Genomic DNA, 16179 nt, shown 5'->3' with positions numbered 1-16179 from the left:
GGGGGTTATAGGAGAACTCTCTGTACTTTCCGCTTAATTTTGCTGTGAACCTAAAACTTCTCTAAAAAATAAAGTCTATTTTTTAAACTGGATCAAGACAAACTCTGAAATTTTGTTTTTAGTAACTGAAGAATACAGAAGTATAGAGGGTTCTTTGGATTGCCAAGCTGGTTGCCAAAGGTATCTTAGCCCATCATGCCCAGTGTCTGAGGCATGCTAGAAATGTCCCCTGTAGGGAGCAAAATGGGATCATTCTTGAATCCCCGTCCTTCTCACACAAAAAGGTTGGGAATCACTGGGAATATATATGTAAAAGCACTTTGTATACACTGAAGTATTCTATAAACTAAATATGAAATTACTATTTCTGTCCTTGAGTTGGAAAGATCACTCAGAACTTAAATAGAAAGACTATAAATGGCTTTTAGTCTAAAATACTAAATATGTGGTAATTGAAGAGTAACATGGGGTTTCTTTCTTTTTTGATTTGCAGATTCAGAATGTTCTTCATGAATTTTTTCAAAATCGAGATTTTGATCTTGGTAAGTCTCTCTATTACTTTGGTATTTTTATTTATATTTTTCTTTTTGGGAAGGATACTGAATTCAGATACTGAATTCAGAGTCAATATGGAAACAGAGATTATTCAGAGATCTTAAAGACATAATTAGTCTCTTCTGCTCTTTGTAGATAGACAATGTAGAAAAGCAGAGAAGCAATCAGTGATTCTCAATCCTTTTAATCCAGTGCCTATTTTACTACCAGTATGCTGTAATACCCTTTTATTGTCCTATGACATTCCTAGAAAATATTACTTACATATACAGAATTTTAAAAGAAAGATATAATGTCATAACTGTGATATAAAGAAGAAATACAACGAAAGACATAAGAAAATTATATGTGCTGTATTTCAACATATAAATGCTTTGTTATAACTTCACTAGAAGACATAAAAGAGTAGTCAGAAATTTCTACCTACTTATAATGAATGTTTAGATAGAAGAAAAGTAAAATTTATATACAATTGAATATTTCTTTGTATTTTACATTTGAAATAAGGACAAAATGAGTGGATTTGTATATATACATAGAATCCCCATGAATACCTACAAATGCAGACTGACACAGGTATGTTGTATTAGAGTTCAAAGACAATTTTTTTTTTTTTTTTTTAGGCAGAGCCTCACTCTGTTGCCTTGGGTAGAGTACAGTGGCATCATCATAGCTCACTGCAACCTCAAACTCCTGGGCTCAAATGATCCTCCTGCCTCAGCCTCCCAAGTAGCTGGGACTACAGGCGTGTGCCACCACACCCAACTGATTTTTCTGTTTTTTTGTAGAGACGGGGTCTTACTCTTGCTCAGGCTGGTCTTGAACTCCTGGCCTCAAGCTATCCTCCCACCTTAGCCTCCCAAAGTACTAGGATTACAGGCGTGAGCCATCGCACCCAGCCAGAGACAATTTATTAATATAATATTACTTCCTATTATACAATTTTCTGAAATGGTGAACAACTCTTAGTAAAGCTCCAGAATGAAATAAAGTACAATCCTCCTTCAGATTTTCACAGTAGTTACATTCTTGGAGAATTCAACAGCAAAATTACATTCTGCCTTTATATGTAAAATAGAGTTATATTTTAGATTCAAAATTAATATAAGCAGATTTTCACCTACTTGAATGTCTTGCAGGAGGGAGAAAGTCTTTTTGTGCAGGAATTGCAGGAGTTCTGCCTCTACTCCTACTCCCCATCTTTGTGGCAATAAAAACTCACCCACAAATTTCTACCATGCTCCCTGAGAGGAAAAGAGGACAGTACCACCCCTATGGAGAACCACAGATTTGGTTGCTTTTGTTTTCAGAAAGATTTCCCTATGTGAAATTAGGTGAAAAAATAGATTTGTTCCACAAAGAACTAGAGTTTGGGTCCTGAGGTTTACATAATTTATATCCAATTGTTTTTTTCAATTGATTTTTTGATCTCTTGTGTTCCATTGATAACAATAGATTGTGACTTTTTCAAATAAAATATGCTTCCCATATTCCTGAGCACTAGTTCCCAAACATGATTTGGGCCTTGCTGATAATCTTTTCTCCTTCTACCTGTTCTCAGCCTATACAAAAACTATAATTCTTCCATCAGCTCAAACTCCACTTCTGTTTCAGAAAATTATTAAAATAACTTCATTCATTCATTTATTTTTGGATGGGGTTACAGAAGAAGCATGTTAAGAGAACACTATTTGGAATCCTGATAAAATTAGAGACATTCCAGACCACTACAGTTGACAGTGATTGTCTCTTCTCTCACCTCCTGTACTATAGTATTTATTTTCCGGTCCGTTTATTCATTCATTCTTTATTGAGCCCTCACTTTATTCCAGACACTGTAATCAGGTAGAGAATGCAAAGAGGACTGACAAGGCATGTTTCCAGCCCATAAATTCCTCAAAGCCCAGTAAAGGGACAGACACCTACACTTAATAGCAACTGTTAATAGTAGAAACCAGACTGGTCTGCATAATCATTTGGAGCTGTGGGGAAGGTCTGGGATGGGGTTATCAGCATCAAATGCATAAGCTTGTATGAATACAGTCCTCTTGTGGCCACAATAGCTGGTATCTCATAAGTAGCACTTAGAAAATTCAAGAGAGACTGAAAAATCTTTTCTATGCCCTTGTGCCGGGCCGTGATAGGCAGGAAGAGTTACTACTAGAAGCAGGAGAGGAAGCCAGTGTATTAGTTCTTTCATCTTGAGCTTTACTACAAGTTGTGTGCTTGTCTCTTCGGAAGATCAATAAGGATTACGTAATTTTCATATGAAATGGAAGCTTAAAAATCTTTATTTAAACTCATTGACACATTTACCAGCACACATTCCCTATTATCGATCATTCTGCTATTCATGAAACTCTTTTTTCCTGGCTTTTGGTTTTTTCTTCTACCTTTGATCACCTCCTAGTATTTTTTTTTTTCTTGTATTCTCCTTTTGCTTGCACCTTAAATGTTGTTTTCCAGTGTTTCCTTTCAGGCTCTCTGATCACTTTATACACTATAAACACTCCCTGAGTTTTCTTATTCAAATCTGTAACTGCAGCTTATGACTCCCAATCCATAGTCTCATTCCAAACTTTCCCCAAGCTCCAGATCTTTTTGAAAAAATCTACAATGAGTGGTAAGTGAAAAAAGCAGGTTGAAGATCAAAATGATTATATTTATATAGAGAAAAACAAAAGATATGTGTGTACATATATATATGGAAATGCATAGAAAGGTTGCTGGAAGGATGATGACAAACTGTTGACAGTGGTTATTTCTGGGGCAGAGGAGAGTAAGAGTGCTGATGGGGGCTAGGGAAAAAGGAAGATATTCATGTTTTGCTGCTTATATTTTCATATATTATGAACATATTCATATATTATTTATTTAATTTAAGAAACATTAAAGGCCAGGTGCAGTGGTTCATGCCTGTAATCCCAGCACTTTGGGAAGCCTAGGCAGCAGGATCATTTGAGGCCAGGAGTTTGAGACCAGCCTGAGCAACAACATAGCAAGATCCTTGTCTCTACAAAAAAAAAAAAAATTTAGCCAGACGTGGTGGCACATGCTTGTAGTCCTAGCTACTTGGGAGTCTAAGATGGGAAGATCCCTTGAGCCTAGGAATTCAAGGCTGCAGTGAGCTATGATCAGGTCACTGCACTCCAACCTGGGTGACAGAGCAAGACACTGTCTCAAATAAATGAATGAATGAATAAATAAATAAATTTTTTAAAAGAAAGTTTGTAGAGGTGTCTTGTTTTAGGACCTGATAGCATAAACACTAGCATAAACCAGCACAGATGTTTTGTAGTCTTTTATACTTTTTTTTTCTTTTTTTTTTTTTGAGATAGGGTCTCACTGTGTTGCTCAGGCTACAGTGCAGTGGTGTGGTCATAGCTCACTGCAACCTCAAACTCCTGGGTTCAGGCGATCCTCCTGCCTCAGCCTCCCGAGTCTTTTATACTATTGATATGCATATTTGCTTCTGCTTTATCCCGACCTAGTCATTAGAAATACAGGCTCATTTTTTAAGTATTTGTGTTGCTTGATTAACTAAAAGCCAGGAAAAATAATAATTTTGTAGTAATTGGGATGTTACCCAACTATATATCATTCACTTTATTGTAATATGGATAAACATTAGTTGAGAAATAATTTTATGTTCTTTTAAAGCACTATAGTGTAAATATCAAATATGAATGTATTACAACTAAGCTAACTAGGAAATAACCTTTATTCCATAATTAGAATCACATTGCAAACAATTGGATATTACTGACTCAACGGAACCAAGATTGGGCAAAATGGAATTTGCAGAAGTAAGAAGTTACATTGTTTAATATTTGAATCAAATTATTTTGCCAGTTGCAATTGTCTTTTGGTGGATGTCACACATACATTAACTTTAAGTTAAATGAAAGCAGAAAAACTTATTTTATCGATTCCAAGATACTAATATATACTTTAAAATATTTTAACCCCTCTGAAATTAAGTTATATCTTACAATCAAAGGCATCTTACAATTTCTTTCCATCAATGACACTCATGATGTGAAAGTGTGAAAAACTTCCACTGACGCCTTCTGGTAAGATCAAGAAAAACCAGCATCTTATATTCAATGAAATCTGGTTATACAAATAATAGCGAGATCTAAAACTTAAAAAACTTTTCTATTGGCCAGCCATTGTCCTAAGCTATTTATGTGAACTTGGGTAATACTCTCAGCAACCCTTATCCTCTACTGTTACAGATGAAGACGCCAAGGTGCAAAAAGGTTAAATAACTTGCACATGGTCTCACAATTAGTAGGTACTGGGGAAATTTGTATTGAGGCAATTTGGTTTCAAAGTTTACATAACATTGCATCTGAGAAAGTATGATTCTACTGTAACAGAATAAGTGAAAGAAGCAATTTAATGGTACCAGAGTCCTAAGTCTTACATAGCCCACTTTTGTATTTTTTCATGTTTCTCTATTTCCCCTTATTTTTTTCTAATGAGTCCTAGAGTTTTTCTCTTTCTCCTCTCACGCACCATTGTTCCACTGAAAGTGAAGAATACACATTACATACAGTTTCAAGATTCTGTATGAAGGATTTCTAGAATTGTTTTTGAAATGATTGCTGTACAAATAAGACTTCGGAAAATCGCAGTTATGTTCTGCATTTTCTTAGATTCTATTTGGTGTCTATTAGTCATGGGCCAAACTAATGGCCAAAGTTGTTATATCTCCCTTGTAATCCAGAACCCATACTACGAACCACCTCCTTGCTATTCTCACATGCCAAGCCAATATTTCTCCTGCTCTAAATCAACCCAGGGCAGGCATCACACAACCAGAGACAGCCCTTGTGCCCCAAAGCCTTCCAGAATTATTCAAACTAGCCAATCCTAGCTGTCTGTGCTGCCTTCCCCTGCATTTCCTGAGGAAACCCCAATAAGAACTCTGGCTTAGGCTTTCCCTTTGCTCCTTCCTGCTGCTGCTGTCTCCTGACCAAAACCTGATGCTTCCCCTGTGGCTCTGCATGGCATGGCATCCTCCCTTCTCTTGGAAATTTTAAGTAATACAAATCTCCTTTCAATGGCATTAGCCTCTCCACGTCACCCTTCAATCACCTGTACAAATTAAAATCCCAGAAATACAAATGAGACAAGCTACTTAAAAATATGCAGAACAAGTGATAGTATTAAAATGATTCAGGGAAAGTCAAAGCTTTATCACTTTGATATAATAATAAACATAACTTACATTTCTTTGCAAGGCACTGATTCTTGGTGCTACTTGCCTGTTTGTCTTATATCTGGTTTCCCTAAAAGTGGGCAATTTAGGAAATGTTCTCATTTTTTTAAATTATGAAAGTAATAAGAATTTTATATGTGTGAATTATATCTCCATAAAAAAGTAATATATGTTCACTATAGAAAATTAAAGATAGAAAAGTATAAGAAAGTAAAAAAATTTAAATCCACATTCTACCACCAATAAATAACCACTGTTAAAATTACGATATTTTTCTTTGTATAATAATAGCTAATATTTTTTACCACTTTTTTATGTGCTATAGGGTAGACTGAGGGTATTGCATGCACGTTCTTGTGTAATCTTCACAACAATTTAGTTATTATTATCCTCATTTTGCAAATAAGACCTAGGATTGAACACTTTCCTCAAATCGCGTAGCACGTGACAGAGCCAGACTACAACCAGGTCAGCCTGACTCCAAAGCTCATCATTGCTGTTGATCCTTGTGCTTTATAGTGTCTATTATATTCATAAGTGAGACGTGAGGTTTTATTTTTAATTTTGTGTTTCTTCCTTATGGATTTTTGGATCATGCCTAATATATAATTGTATATTCTATTTTTTTCCTTTAACATCATCTCTTGATCATTTCTCCATATCAATACATATTCTTTAAGAGATGATCTTTTAAACTCTTTTCTTTTTTTTTGAGACAGGGTCTTGCTTTCTCGTGCTGGCCTAAGTACAGTGGTGTTGTTACAGCTTACTGTAGCCTCCAAATCCTGGGCTCAAGCAGTCCTCCTGCCTCAGCCTCCCAAGTAGCTGGGACTGCAGGGATGTGCCACCATGCCCGGCTCATTTTTGTATTTTTTGTAGAGATGCGGTCTTGCTCTTGCCCAGGCTGATCTCGAACTCCTGGTCTCAAGCAATCCTCCTGCCTTGGCCTCCCAAAGTGCTAGGATTACAGGCATGAGCCACTGCACCCAGCCTATTTTTATTTTTTATATATTTTTTCCTTTTAACAAACCTGAGTTTGTGGGTTTCTTTTTAAATGACATCTTTTATTTATTTATTTTTATTTTTTGAGATAGTCTTGCCCTGGCTAGAGTGTGGTGGCATGATCATAGCTTACTGCAACCTCAAACTCCTGGGCTCAAACCATCCTCCTGCCTCATCCTCCCAAGTAGCTGGGACTACAGGCATGTGCCACCACACCCAGCTAATTTTTTCTATTTTTGGTAGAGACGGGTGTCACTCTTACTCAGGCTGGTCTCAAACTCCTGACCTCAAGTGATCCTTCCACCTTGGCCTTCCAGAGTGCTAGGATTACAGGCGTGAACCACTATGCCTGGCTGAAGTTTTTTTATTTTTAAAACATTTTTTGTATAGATGGGATCTCTACATGTTGCTCAGGCTGGTCTTGACCTCCTGACCTCAAGCAATCCTCCTACCTCGGCCTCCCAAAGTGCTGGGATTACAGGCATGAGCCACCGTGCCCAGCCCATATCTTGTTTTAAAAGGCTTCATCTGATACCATGCTGGATCTTATTTGTGTAACGGGAAAAAAAGCAAGGTTTGTACTTCGGAAAAGGAGAACTTTATTTCTCATAAAGGCTTTTACAGCCCACAATGGCCATTCAGCAGGCTGGGAAATAGGGCTCCCAGCGACAAGCCAGAAACATGTGCTTCAAGGGAAGGACAAGGAGAACAGGATTTTATACTGAGCAGAGTGGCTAAATATACATATTTAACAAGCTATAGGAAGAGTTATGAATATTTATGAAAAGAGAACTATGCACCTGCGCAGTGGGGCTTTCAGTCCTTTTATGGGGTCCATGTTTAAAAAGGGCCACTGTATGTAAAACAGGTGAAACCAGGACACAAAAACCCCCTCTGCGAATGTTCTGTGGATTGTTAAAACCACTTCATGGTTGGTGGTCTTTTATCAGGAAAGAATGCTGGTTTGGCCCTTAGGAAATAAAGCCTGATGGCCGTTAGCAAGGGAGGGGTAAAATGATGTGTGTCCGACCTCCTATACCATCAAGGCTGGGGGCTCAGTTTCAAGGTTTTTCTAGGGTCCCCTTGGCCAAATGGGGTCCATTCAGTCAGTGGGAGGCTTAAGATTTTATTTTAAGTTCACATTTTATCTTGTTTTAAGAGACTTCCTCCTAAGTGGGCATGAAGATCGAAGTTCCCCATTCAGTTTCCCTAGACACTTGGGGGCAGAGGAAAGCTGCTGTGTTACTGCTAAGTGGAGGTGAAAGTACCAGCTTTCTACCTGGTTTGTTGTTGTTGACACCACCAGCAGGGAGGGAAAGAGGCGTTTCCGTTTCGTTATGACTGAGTAGGGATAGAAGTCTAGGTTCTTTCTCCACTTGGCCTTTGCTAATGGGCGTGGGAATGAGGCCATAGTTTCTTCTGTGGTGTTTGGCTAGAATAGGGTGGTTATTATCTAAATTTTTTCTGTCTTTCTAGGTTGCCCCTTTCCTACTCCTTTGGCTGGAGAGAGCAATCTTTTCTTTTCTTTTTTGTTGTTGTTGGTGATGATGTTGTTTGTTTTCTGTGCTCCCACTGGAATTTCTGAGTTGCCAGCTTCTGCAGCACCCAGTCTGGAATATATGAGGCAAAAAGAAACCCGGAGTACTCACCACTGTGTGGTGCCTGGGGTCCTGAGGTCCCTAGCCAATCTGCTATCTTCTCTCTTCCTTTCATAGTCTTCTTAAGATTGTAATACCTAAGGTTTTTAGCTGTACTTAAATAGGAGGAATAGGGAGAAGTGCATCTTCTCCATCTTGATCCTTCAAACATTTTAATGGCTACATAATATTTTGTTATATGGTTATATCGTAATCTATTTAATGATCTCTTTATTGTTGAACATTTACTTCTCACTATTCACTATAAAAATTAGAAGGTTAGTATTTATATGTAAATCTTTGTTTACAGCTTGCTATGTACTAAACTGTGTCCCCTCCCTCAAATTCAGATGTCAAAGTCCTAACCCCTAAAGTGATTATATTTGGAAATAGGGCTTTTAGGGGGTACTTAAGGTTGAATGAGATCATAAGTGTGGGGTCCTAATCTGATAGGATTGGTAACTTTATCATAAAAGGAAGAGGGAGAAATTGCACTAAGGAAAGGCTATGTGAGGACACAGCCAGAAGGCAGCCATCTGTAACCTAAGGAGAGAGATCTGTCAAAAGACAAAATTACAACAAATTTAGTTTGAAGATCTCAATTGACTTTATTTGAGATTCTAGAATCAGGCAACATTTCATTTCATAAAATAGAATAAGTGCTCACGTGAGCTGAGCAGAAGAGGTTGGTTTTGTAGACAGAGAAGGACTGAAGAAAGCAGAAACAAAGAACAAAAAGTGGACTGGTCATTTCAGTTCCTTCCCTTGTAAGGTAGAAACAGGGAGACAGAACAATAGAACAATAACTGATTGGTTAACCTCAGGTTGCTTCAGGTTAAGGATTAAAACAGAGGGAACTTCATTATCATTCTGATTAAAGATTGAAGCTGGCCTGTTTGAGAAATTGGTTGTTCTCTCTCTCCTGATTTCTCAGAAGGTCAAATAACAGCTTAGTTTTAGTTTAGTGATATGGAACCTCAGCCTGGGTGACTTCATTTTGATTTTTAGTCTGTCTGTTGGGGCCTAGTGTAGAAGCTTAGTCCAAAACAACAGCCTGCTATAAATTTTATTTAACAGCCCTCACCAGACACTGACTCTGCTGGCACCTTGATTTGGGCTTTCCAGCCTCCAGAACTGTAAGAAAATAAATCGCTGTTGTTTAAGCCACCCAGTCTATGGTATTTTGTTATGGCAGCTTGAGCTGACTATACCCAGCTCCAGTAATTTCCTTAGAACAGAGTCCCAGAAATGGAACAAATATGTGAAAGAATAAACATTTGAGGTTTTGGTATCTGTTGTCAAATCGTGCTCTTAATTATACTGATTTATTCTCCTGGCAGCCATGTGTGAGAGCTCTCAAAGCACCATATTCTCACTAATAGTCAGCATTATTGAGCATAAAAAACCTCTGCAATTTGATGGTATTTTGTTTTTTAACTTATATCTTTTTGATTTATGGTGAGGTTAAAGATTTTTCTGTGTAATTTAAAAATTTCTTCTTATGTAAATTATCCATTCATATCCTTTGCCCATCTTACCTATTGATGTTAATGTTTTCTTATGGAATTGTAAATGTTCATTATATATTAGACATTATCATTTATGATCACAAATTGCATATCTTTTTCAGGTTTCCTCAATTGTTTAAAAATTTTTAGAGATCATTTCTAATTTACAGAAATTTGTGTTCATTTTTATTTTATTTTGAGACTGAGTCTCGCTCTGTTGCCCGGGCTGGAGTGCAATGGCATCATTATAGCTCACAGCAACCTCAAAATCCTGGGCTCAAGAAATCCTCTTGCCTCAGCCTTCCAGTAGCTGGGACCACAGGTGTGCATCACCACATCCAGCTAATTTTTGTATTTTTTGTAAAGATAGGAGGGGGGTGAAGGGTGGGTTTTACTATATTGCCGAAGCTGGTCTGGAACTCCTGGTCTCTAGTGATCCTCCCACCTCGGCCTCCCTAAGTACTAGGATTACAGTTGTGAGCCACTGCACCCAGCTAATTTTTGCTAATTTCTCTGCAAACAAATCTATAGATTTTTTTTTTTTTTGGAGCTCTTTTCCATTGCTCCTCTGCTTAGAAGTTTCTCTCTCTCCTTTCCAAAATCAGCTAAATATTCACCTATTTTTTCTAGCTCTTTGTAAAATTAACTTGAAAACTATTTTGATAAATAATAGAATCTAACTTAATTTTCCCCCTAAAATGGCTAACAAAACCTACCACTCTGTTTATTGAACAAAATTTTCTTTTATAAGTAGCTAATTTTCCAAATAAAATTTTTCTACATTATTTTCCTTCTTTCCAATGGAAGATAAAATGTAAAACAGTTTATAAAATTTGAGATTTTTTTTAGTACCCATGTAAATTCCATTTTTATGGAAAGAAGAGTGTTCTCTATGGCACAAATTTTCTCAAGAATGTGTATATTTTGGCTGGTGCAGTGGCTCATACTTGTAATCCCAAGCACTTTGGAAGGCTGAGGTGGGAGGATCACTCAAGCCCAGGAGTTTGAGACCAGCCTGGGCAACATAGTGAGATCCTGTCTCTACAAAAAACTTGAAAATTAGCTGGGTGTGGTGTCACGTGCCTGTAGTCCTAGGTAGTCCTAGCTACTCCAAAGGCTGAGATGGGAGGATCGCTTGAGCCCAGGAGTTGGAGGTTACAGTGAGCTATGATTGCACCACTGCACTCCAGCCTGGGCAACAGAGCAATAATACTCTGTCTCTTTTAAAAAAAAAAAAAAAAAGAATGTGTATATTTTAATGCATGGCCTTTTTCTCCTGTTAGTATCAAATAAATCAGAAACAAAATGATGGAAAAGAGTCTTTCTTGTCTACTTTAACAAACTTAACTGCAAATAGCACATCACAATTTTAGGTAATTTTTTTTAATCATTCCAAGATTTATTAATATTAGAGAAAGGAATAGGTAGATAAGCAGTGCATAAATTAGAAGTGATAGGAAAATCCTAGTTCCATGTGGTCTCTTGTTACCTTGCCTGCTGTTGACAAAGCTGTCACCTCTCTGTTGTCTTTTCATATTTCTTGGGAAAGGTGATTTAATCGGCCAGGCTGAAATGAAAAGATAAATCCTGGTGTGACTTCTTAACCTTGTTCAATTTGAGCATAAATTTATTCCAGGGATCCTATTTTACCCACAAATTGCCAAAGTAACATCATTGGAATAATTTTTTTTAATTAAGAGAACTATTATCAGAATAATATAAAAATGAACTCTCAATTCTTCCCAATTTATAGAGAGAGAGGTCTTCTCTAGCCATGTCATATTAAAATGTAACTTTTTGGCCGGTCACGGTGGCTCACGCCTGTAATCCTAGCTCTCTGGGAGGCCAAGGCGGGCGGATTGTTTGAGCTCAGGAGTTTGAAACCAGCCTGAGCAAGAGCGAGACCCCGTCTCTACTAAAAATAGAAAGAAATTAATCAGACAACTAAAAATATATAGAAAAAATTAGCCGGGCATGGTGGCGCATGCCTGTAGTCCCAGCTACTCGGGAGGCTGAGGCAGGAGGATCGCTTGAGCCCAGGAGTTTGAGGTTGCTGTGAGCTAGGATGACGCCACAGCACTCTAGCCCGGGCAACACAGTGAGACTCTGTCTCAAAAAAAAAAAAAAAAAATGTAACTTTTTCTATTCTTCCACGTGATTGGAGACTTCTAAAAAAAGTCTAAATGATCATATTTCCCCACTTCCAAGATGAATAGTTTTCTTTTTGCATGTCTGAAATCAAAATGCATCATTTGATAAAATAATATTTTTCCCTCTTGTCCCTACCCCTCAAAATCTGATATTAAATCATAAGTCCATCTAATGATTGATAGTTTTTGCTAATTGAAAAAAAAGCTATGCTATATGCACTTTATAAGCAAAGCACCTGATATAAAGTGACAAAAAAATGAAATTAAAAGAATTGTTAAAGGAATAGCAGATAAATGAAATATATAAGTAAACAAAAAAACCCTAAGATTTCAAGATTAAAAAATCATTTAATGGGACCAAGACTATTTTTATATCTGTACATGTTAAAATTTTATATTTTAAAATTTAAAAATTAGTGAAGATAATAGGACTCTCTTAAGCTTTATGAGCTTATAGCACATTGTAATAGAATATATAAAAATATATTAGAAATAAGAGACAATGAACAAAAAATGTACAATAATTGTAGAGATATTAAAACTTTTTGGTAGCAGCTTTATTGAACTATAATTCACATACTGCATTTATTTCCTATGGTTGTTGTAACAAATTGCCACAAACTTGGTGGCTTAAATCAATAGAAGTTTATTTTCTCACAGTTCTGGAGGCCAGAAGTCTAAGGTCAGTACCACTGGGCCAAAATGAAGGTGTTGGCAGGGCTGCACTCCCTCAGCAGGGTCTGCGGGAGAATTCGCTCCTTGCCTCTTCCAGCTTCTGGGGGCTGCTAGCATTCTTTACCTGTGGCAGCATCACCAGTCTCCCTCTCTGTGGTCACATGGCCCCTCCTCCTCTTCTGTCTGAGAAATCTCCCTCTTAAAAGGATATATGTGATTGTATTTAGGGCCTGCCTGGATAAGTCAGGATAATCTCCTCATCTCAAAATCCTTAATTTAGTCACATCCTACAAAGACTCTTTTCCCATGTAAAGTAGCATTTACAGATTCAGGGATTATAAGGACCTGGTATCTTTGAGAGCCATTATCCAACCTACTACACATATCTTACACCCATTTAAAGTGTACAATTAAATGATTTGTAGTATATTTACAGAGTAGTGCAACCATAAAAACAATCAATTTTAGAACATTTTCACCCTCCAAAAAACCCCATAGCCATTAGCAGTCACTCCCCATTTCCCTCCAAACCTCCAGCCCTAGGCAACCACTAATCTATTATACTTTCTGTCTCTGTAGCCTTGCCTATTCTGGACATTTCATATAAGTGGAATTATACAATGTGTTGTCTTTTTTTTTGGCTTCTTGCACTTATAATATTTTCAAAATTCATCTGTACCACGTATCAGTATTTCATTTCTTTTTATTGCCAAATAATATTTCTTTGTATGGATGTACCACCTTTTAATTATCCATCCATTCGTAAATATCCATTTGTTTATCTATTGATGGGCACATTTGGGTTGTTTTCACTTATTGGCTATTGTGAATAGTGCTGCTATGAAAATTTGTGCATAAGTTTTTACATGAATATATGTTTTCAATTCTCTTGGGTATATACCTAGGAGTGGAATTGCTGGGTCATATCATAACTTAATATTTGACCTTCTGAGGAACTGCCAGATTGTTTTCTACAGTGGTTGCAGCATTTTACATTCCCACCAGCAGTTTATGAGGGTTCCAATTCTTTCACATCATTGCCCACACTTGTTATTCTCTTTTGCTTTTTTTTTTTTTATAGCTATCTTCGTGGGTGTGAAGTGGTAGTGCACTGGGGTTTTGAAATGCATTTCCCTGATGGCTAAAATGATGTTGAGTGTCTTTTCATGTTCTTATGGTCATTTGCTTACCTTCTTTGGGAAAATGTTCAGATCCTTTGACCATTTTAAAATTGGGTTATTTGTCTATCATTCAGTTACAAGAGTTCTTTATATATTCAATGTCTTATCAAATATATGATTTGCAAATATTTTCTCCTATTCTGTGGGTTGTTTTTTAACTTTCTTTCTTTTTTTTTTTATTTTATTTTGAGACAGAGTCTTGCTTTGTTGCCTGGGCTAGCATGCTGTGGCTTCAGCCTAGCTCACAGCAACCTCAAACTCCTGGGCTCAAGCGATCCTCCTGCCTTGGCTCCCAGAGTGTTAAGATTACAGGCATGAGCCACCTCACTCAACCTAGAGATGGGACCTTGATGAATATTCTGATAAATACCAAGTTTATGAGTTTCCCTCTATGCTTAATTTAACCAAGTGCATTTAAAAACCAAAAATTGATTTTGAATATATTCCAAAGCCTTATTTTATTTATTGAGATAATCATATGATTATATTAATTTAATCTATTAATATAATGAATTATATCAATAAATTCCCGAATATCAAACCATCCCTGTGTTTCTAGAATAAACCTCCTTCATACATTTTTGGAGAATTCCTAAAATTAGTTTTTTAATTCTCAGTTTTAGCTTCTGTTTCTCCTCTATTGTTCAGCTCCTCTATTTAGTTTATTTATTTGTTTTAATTAATTTTTTTTGAGACAGAGTCTCTCTGTCACCCCAGGTAGAGTGCAGTGGTATCACCATAGCTCACTGCAACCTCAAACTCCTAGGGCTCAAGTGAAGTGATCCTGCTGCCTCAGCCTCTTGAGTAGCTGGGACTACAGGTGTGTACCACAATGCCTGGATAATTTTTCTATTTTTTTGTAGAGACGGGGCGGTCTCGCTCTTGCTCAGGCTGATCTTGAACTCCTGACCTCAAGCAATCCTCCTGTCTTGGCCTCTCAGAGTGCTAGAATTACAGGTGTGAACCACCATGCCTGGCCTTGTTTTTATTAATATTTTAAATTGACAAATTATAATGATATATATGTGGTACAATGTGATGTTTTGATATATATGTAATATAGAATGATTAAATCAAGATAATATATTTATCACCTTACTTGTTTTTTTATGGTGAGATATTTGAAATTTACTCTTAGCAATTTTGAAGTTTACATTATTATTAACTATAATCACCCTGTTGGGAAATATATGTCAAAAACTTATTTCTCCTGTCTCTCTGAAACTCTGTACCCTCTGACCAACATCTCCCCATCTCCCCAACCCCACCCCCAGTCCTTCCTAACCACCATTCTACTCTCTACTTCTTAGGTTCAACTTTTTTAGATTCTACATATATGAGATCTTGCAATATTGTCTTTTTGTACCTGGCTTATTTCACTTAGCATAATGTCCTCCAGGTTTATCCATGTTGTCACAAATGACAGAATTTCCTTCTTTTTTAAGGCCAAATAGCAGTCCATTGTGTATATGTACCACATTTTCTTTACCCATTCATCCATCGATGGATACTTAGGTTGATGCCATATATTGGCTATTGTGAATAATGCTGCAGTGAACATGTCAGTACAGATTTATCTTTGGCATATTGTCTTCTATTTAATTTAAATTTTTTAAAATTATGATTGTTATTTTTAAGAATGTTTTTGTTCTTTCAACTTAGTTTAAGTTGTATTTACCTAAGTGCTATTCTTAAAAGAGTCTGTAGTAGGAGATTGGGCCCAATTTTGTTTCAGCATAAATCTACTGTGAGACCCTATAGGGAAACGCCCCAAGATAATGTGAATTCATCTTTCATGTGATGCAGTTGACTCCCATCCTCCATAGCAGGCTTAAGCCTGACCTTGTAATAAGGTGATTCTGAACGAACACAATTAAATTTTTTGAACTCCATAGTAGCCACTTCTTAATGTATATACCAATTTTTGGTGTTACGGAGGCAAGTAAGGAGACAAACAGGCAAATAATTACAAGTTATTGTAATGAAGGCTATGTTAGAAGATATCAGCATGTCAGAGGAGGAACACCAGTAGAGTAGGTGAGCCAAGATGTCTCAGACAATCTATATATCTGGAAGCTGGACAGATGTAGAAAAGGAAGAAGGACTTTCCAGGAAGGAAGAGGAATAGCATGTAAAGAGATAAAATACTGAAAGAACATGGTTTGTCTACATGATAGTAAATAATCCTTTTTGACTAGTATGTGAGGCATGTGACTGGGGAAGGATGAGAAATGAGAGAGGGAA

At 36.9% G+C, this 16179-nt stretch overlaps 1 protein-coding gene across 1 annotated transcript in view; it reads left to right on the top strand.

Annotated features, from left to right (window-relative positions):
* Window positions 1–16179, top strand: part of EFCAB5 (EF-hand calcium binding domain 5) — a 78127-nt gene that overhangs the window by 18990 nt on the left and 42958 nt on the right. The window contains exons 3-4 of the mRNA XM_012657292.1: window positions 494–542; window positions 4291–4361. Of these exons, the coding sequence (XP_012512746.1) occupies window positions 494–542; window positions 4291–4361 (120 nt within the window). The remainder of the gene's footprint in view (window positions 1–493; window positions 543–4290; window positions 4362–16179) is intronic.

This window comes from Propithecus coquereli, unplaced genomic scaffold (genome assembly GCF_000956105.1).
Source record: "Propithecus coquereli isolate 6110/MARCELLA unplaced genomic scaffold, Pcoq_1.0 Scaffold536, whole genome shotgun sequence".
Taxonomy (NCBI): Eukaryota; Metazoa; Chordata; class Mammalia; order Primates; family Indriidae; genus Propithecus; species Propithecus coquereli.
Note: the sequence above shows the minus strand (reverse complement) of the source record. Positions and strands in the feature narration are given on the sequence as shown.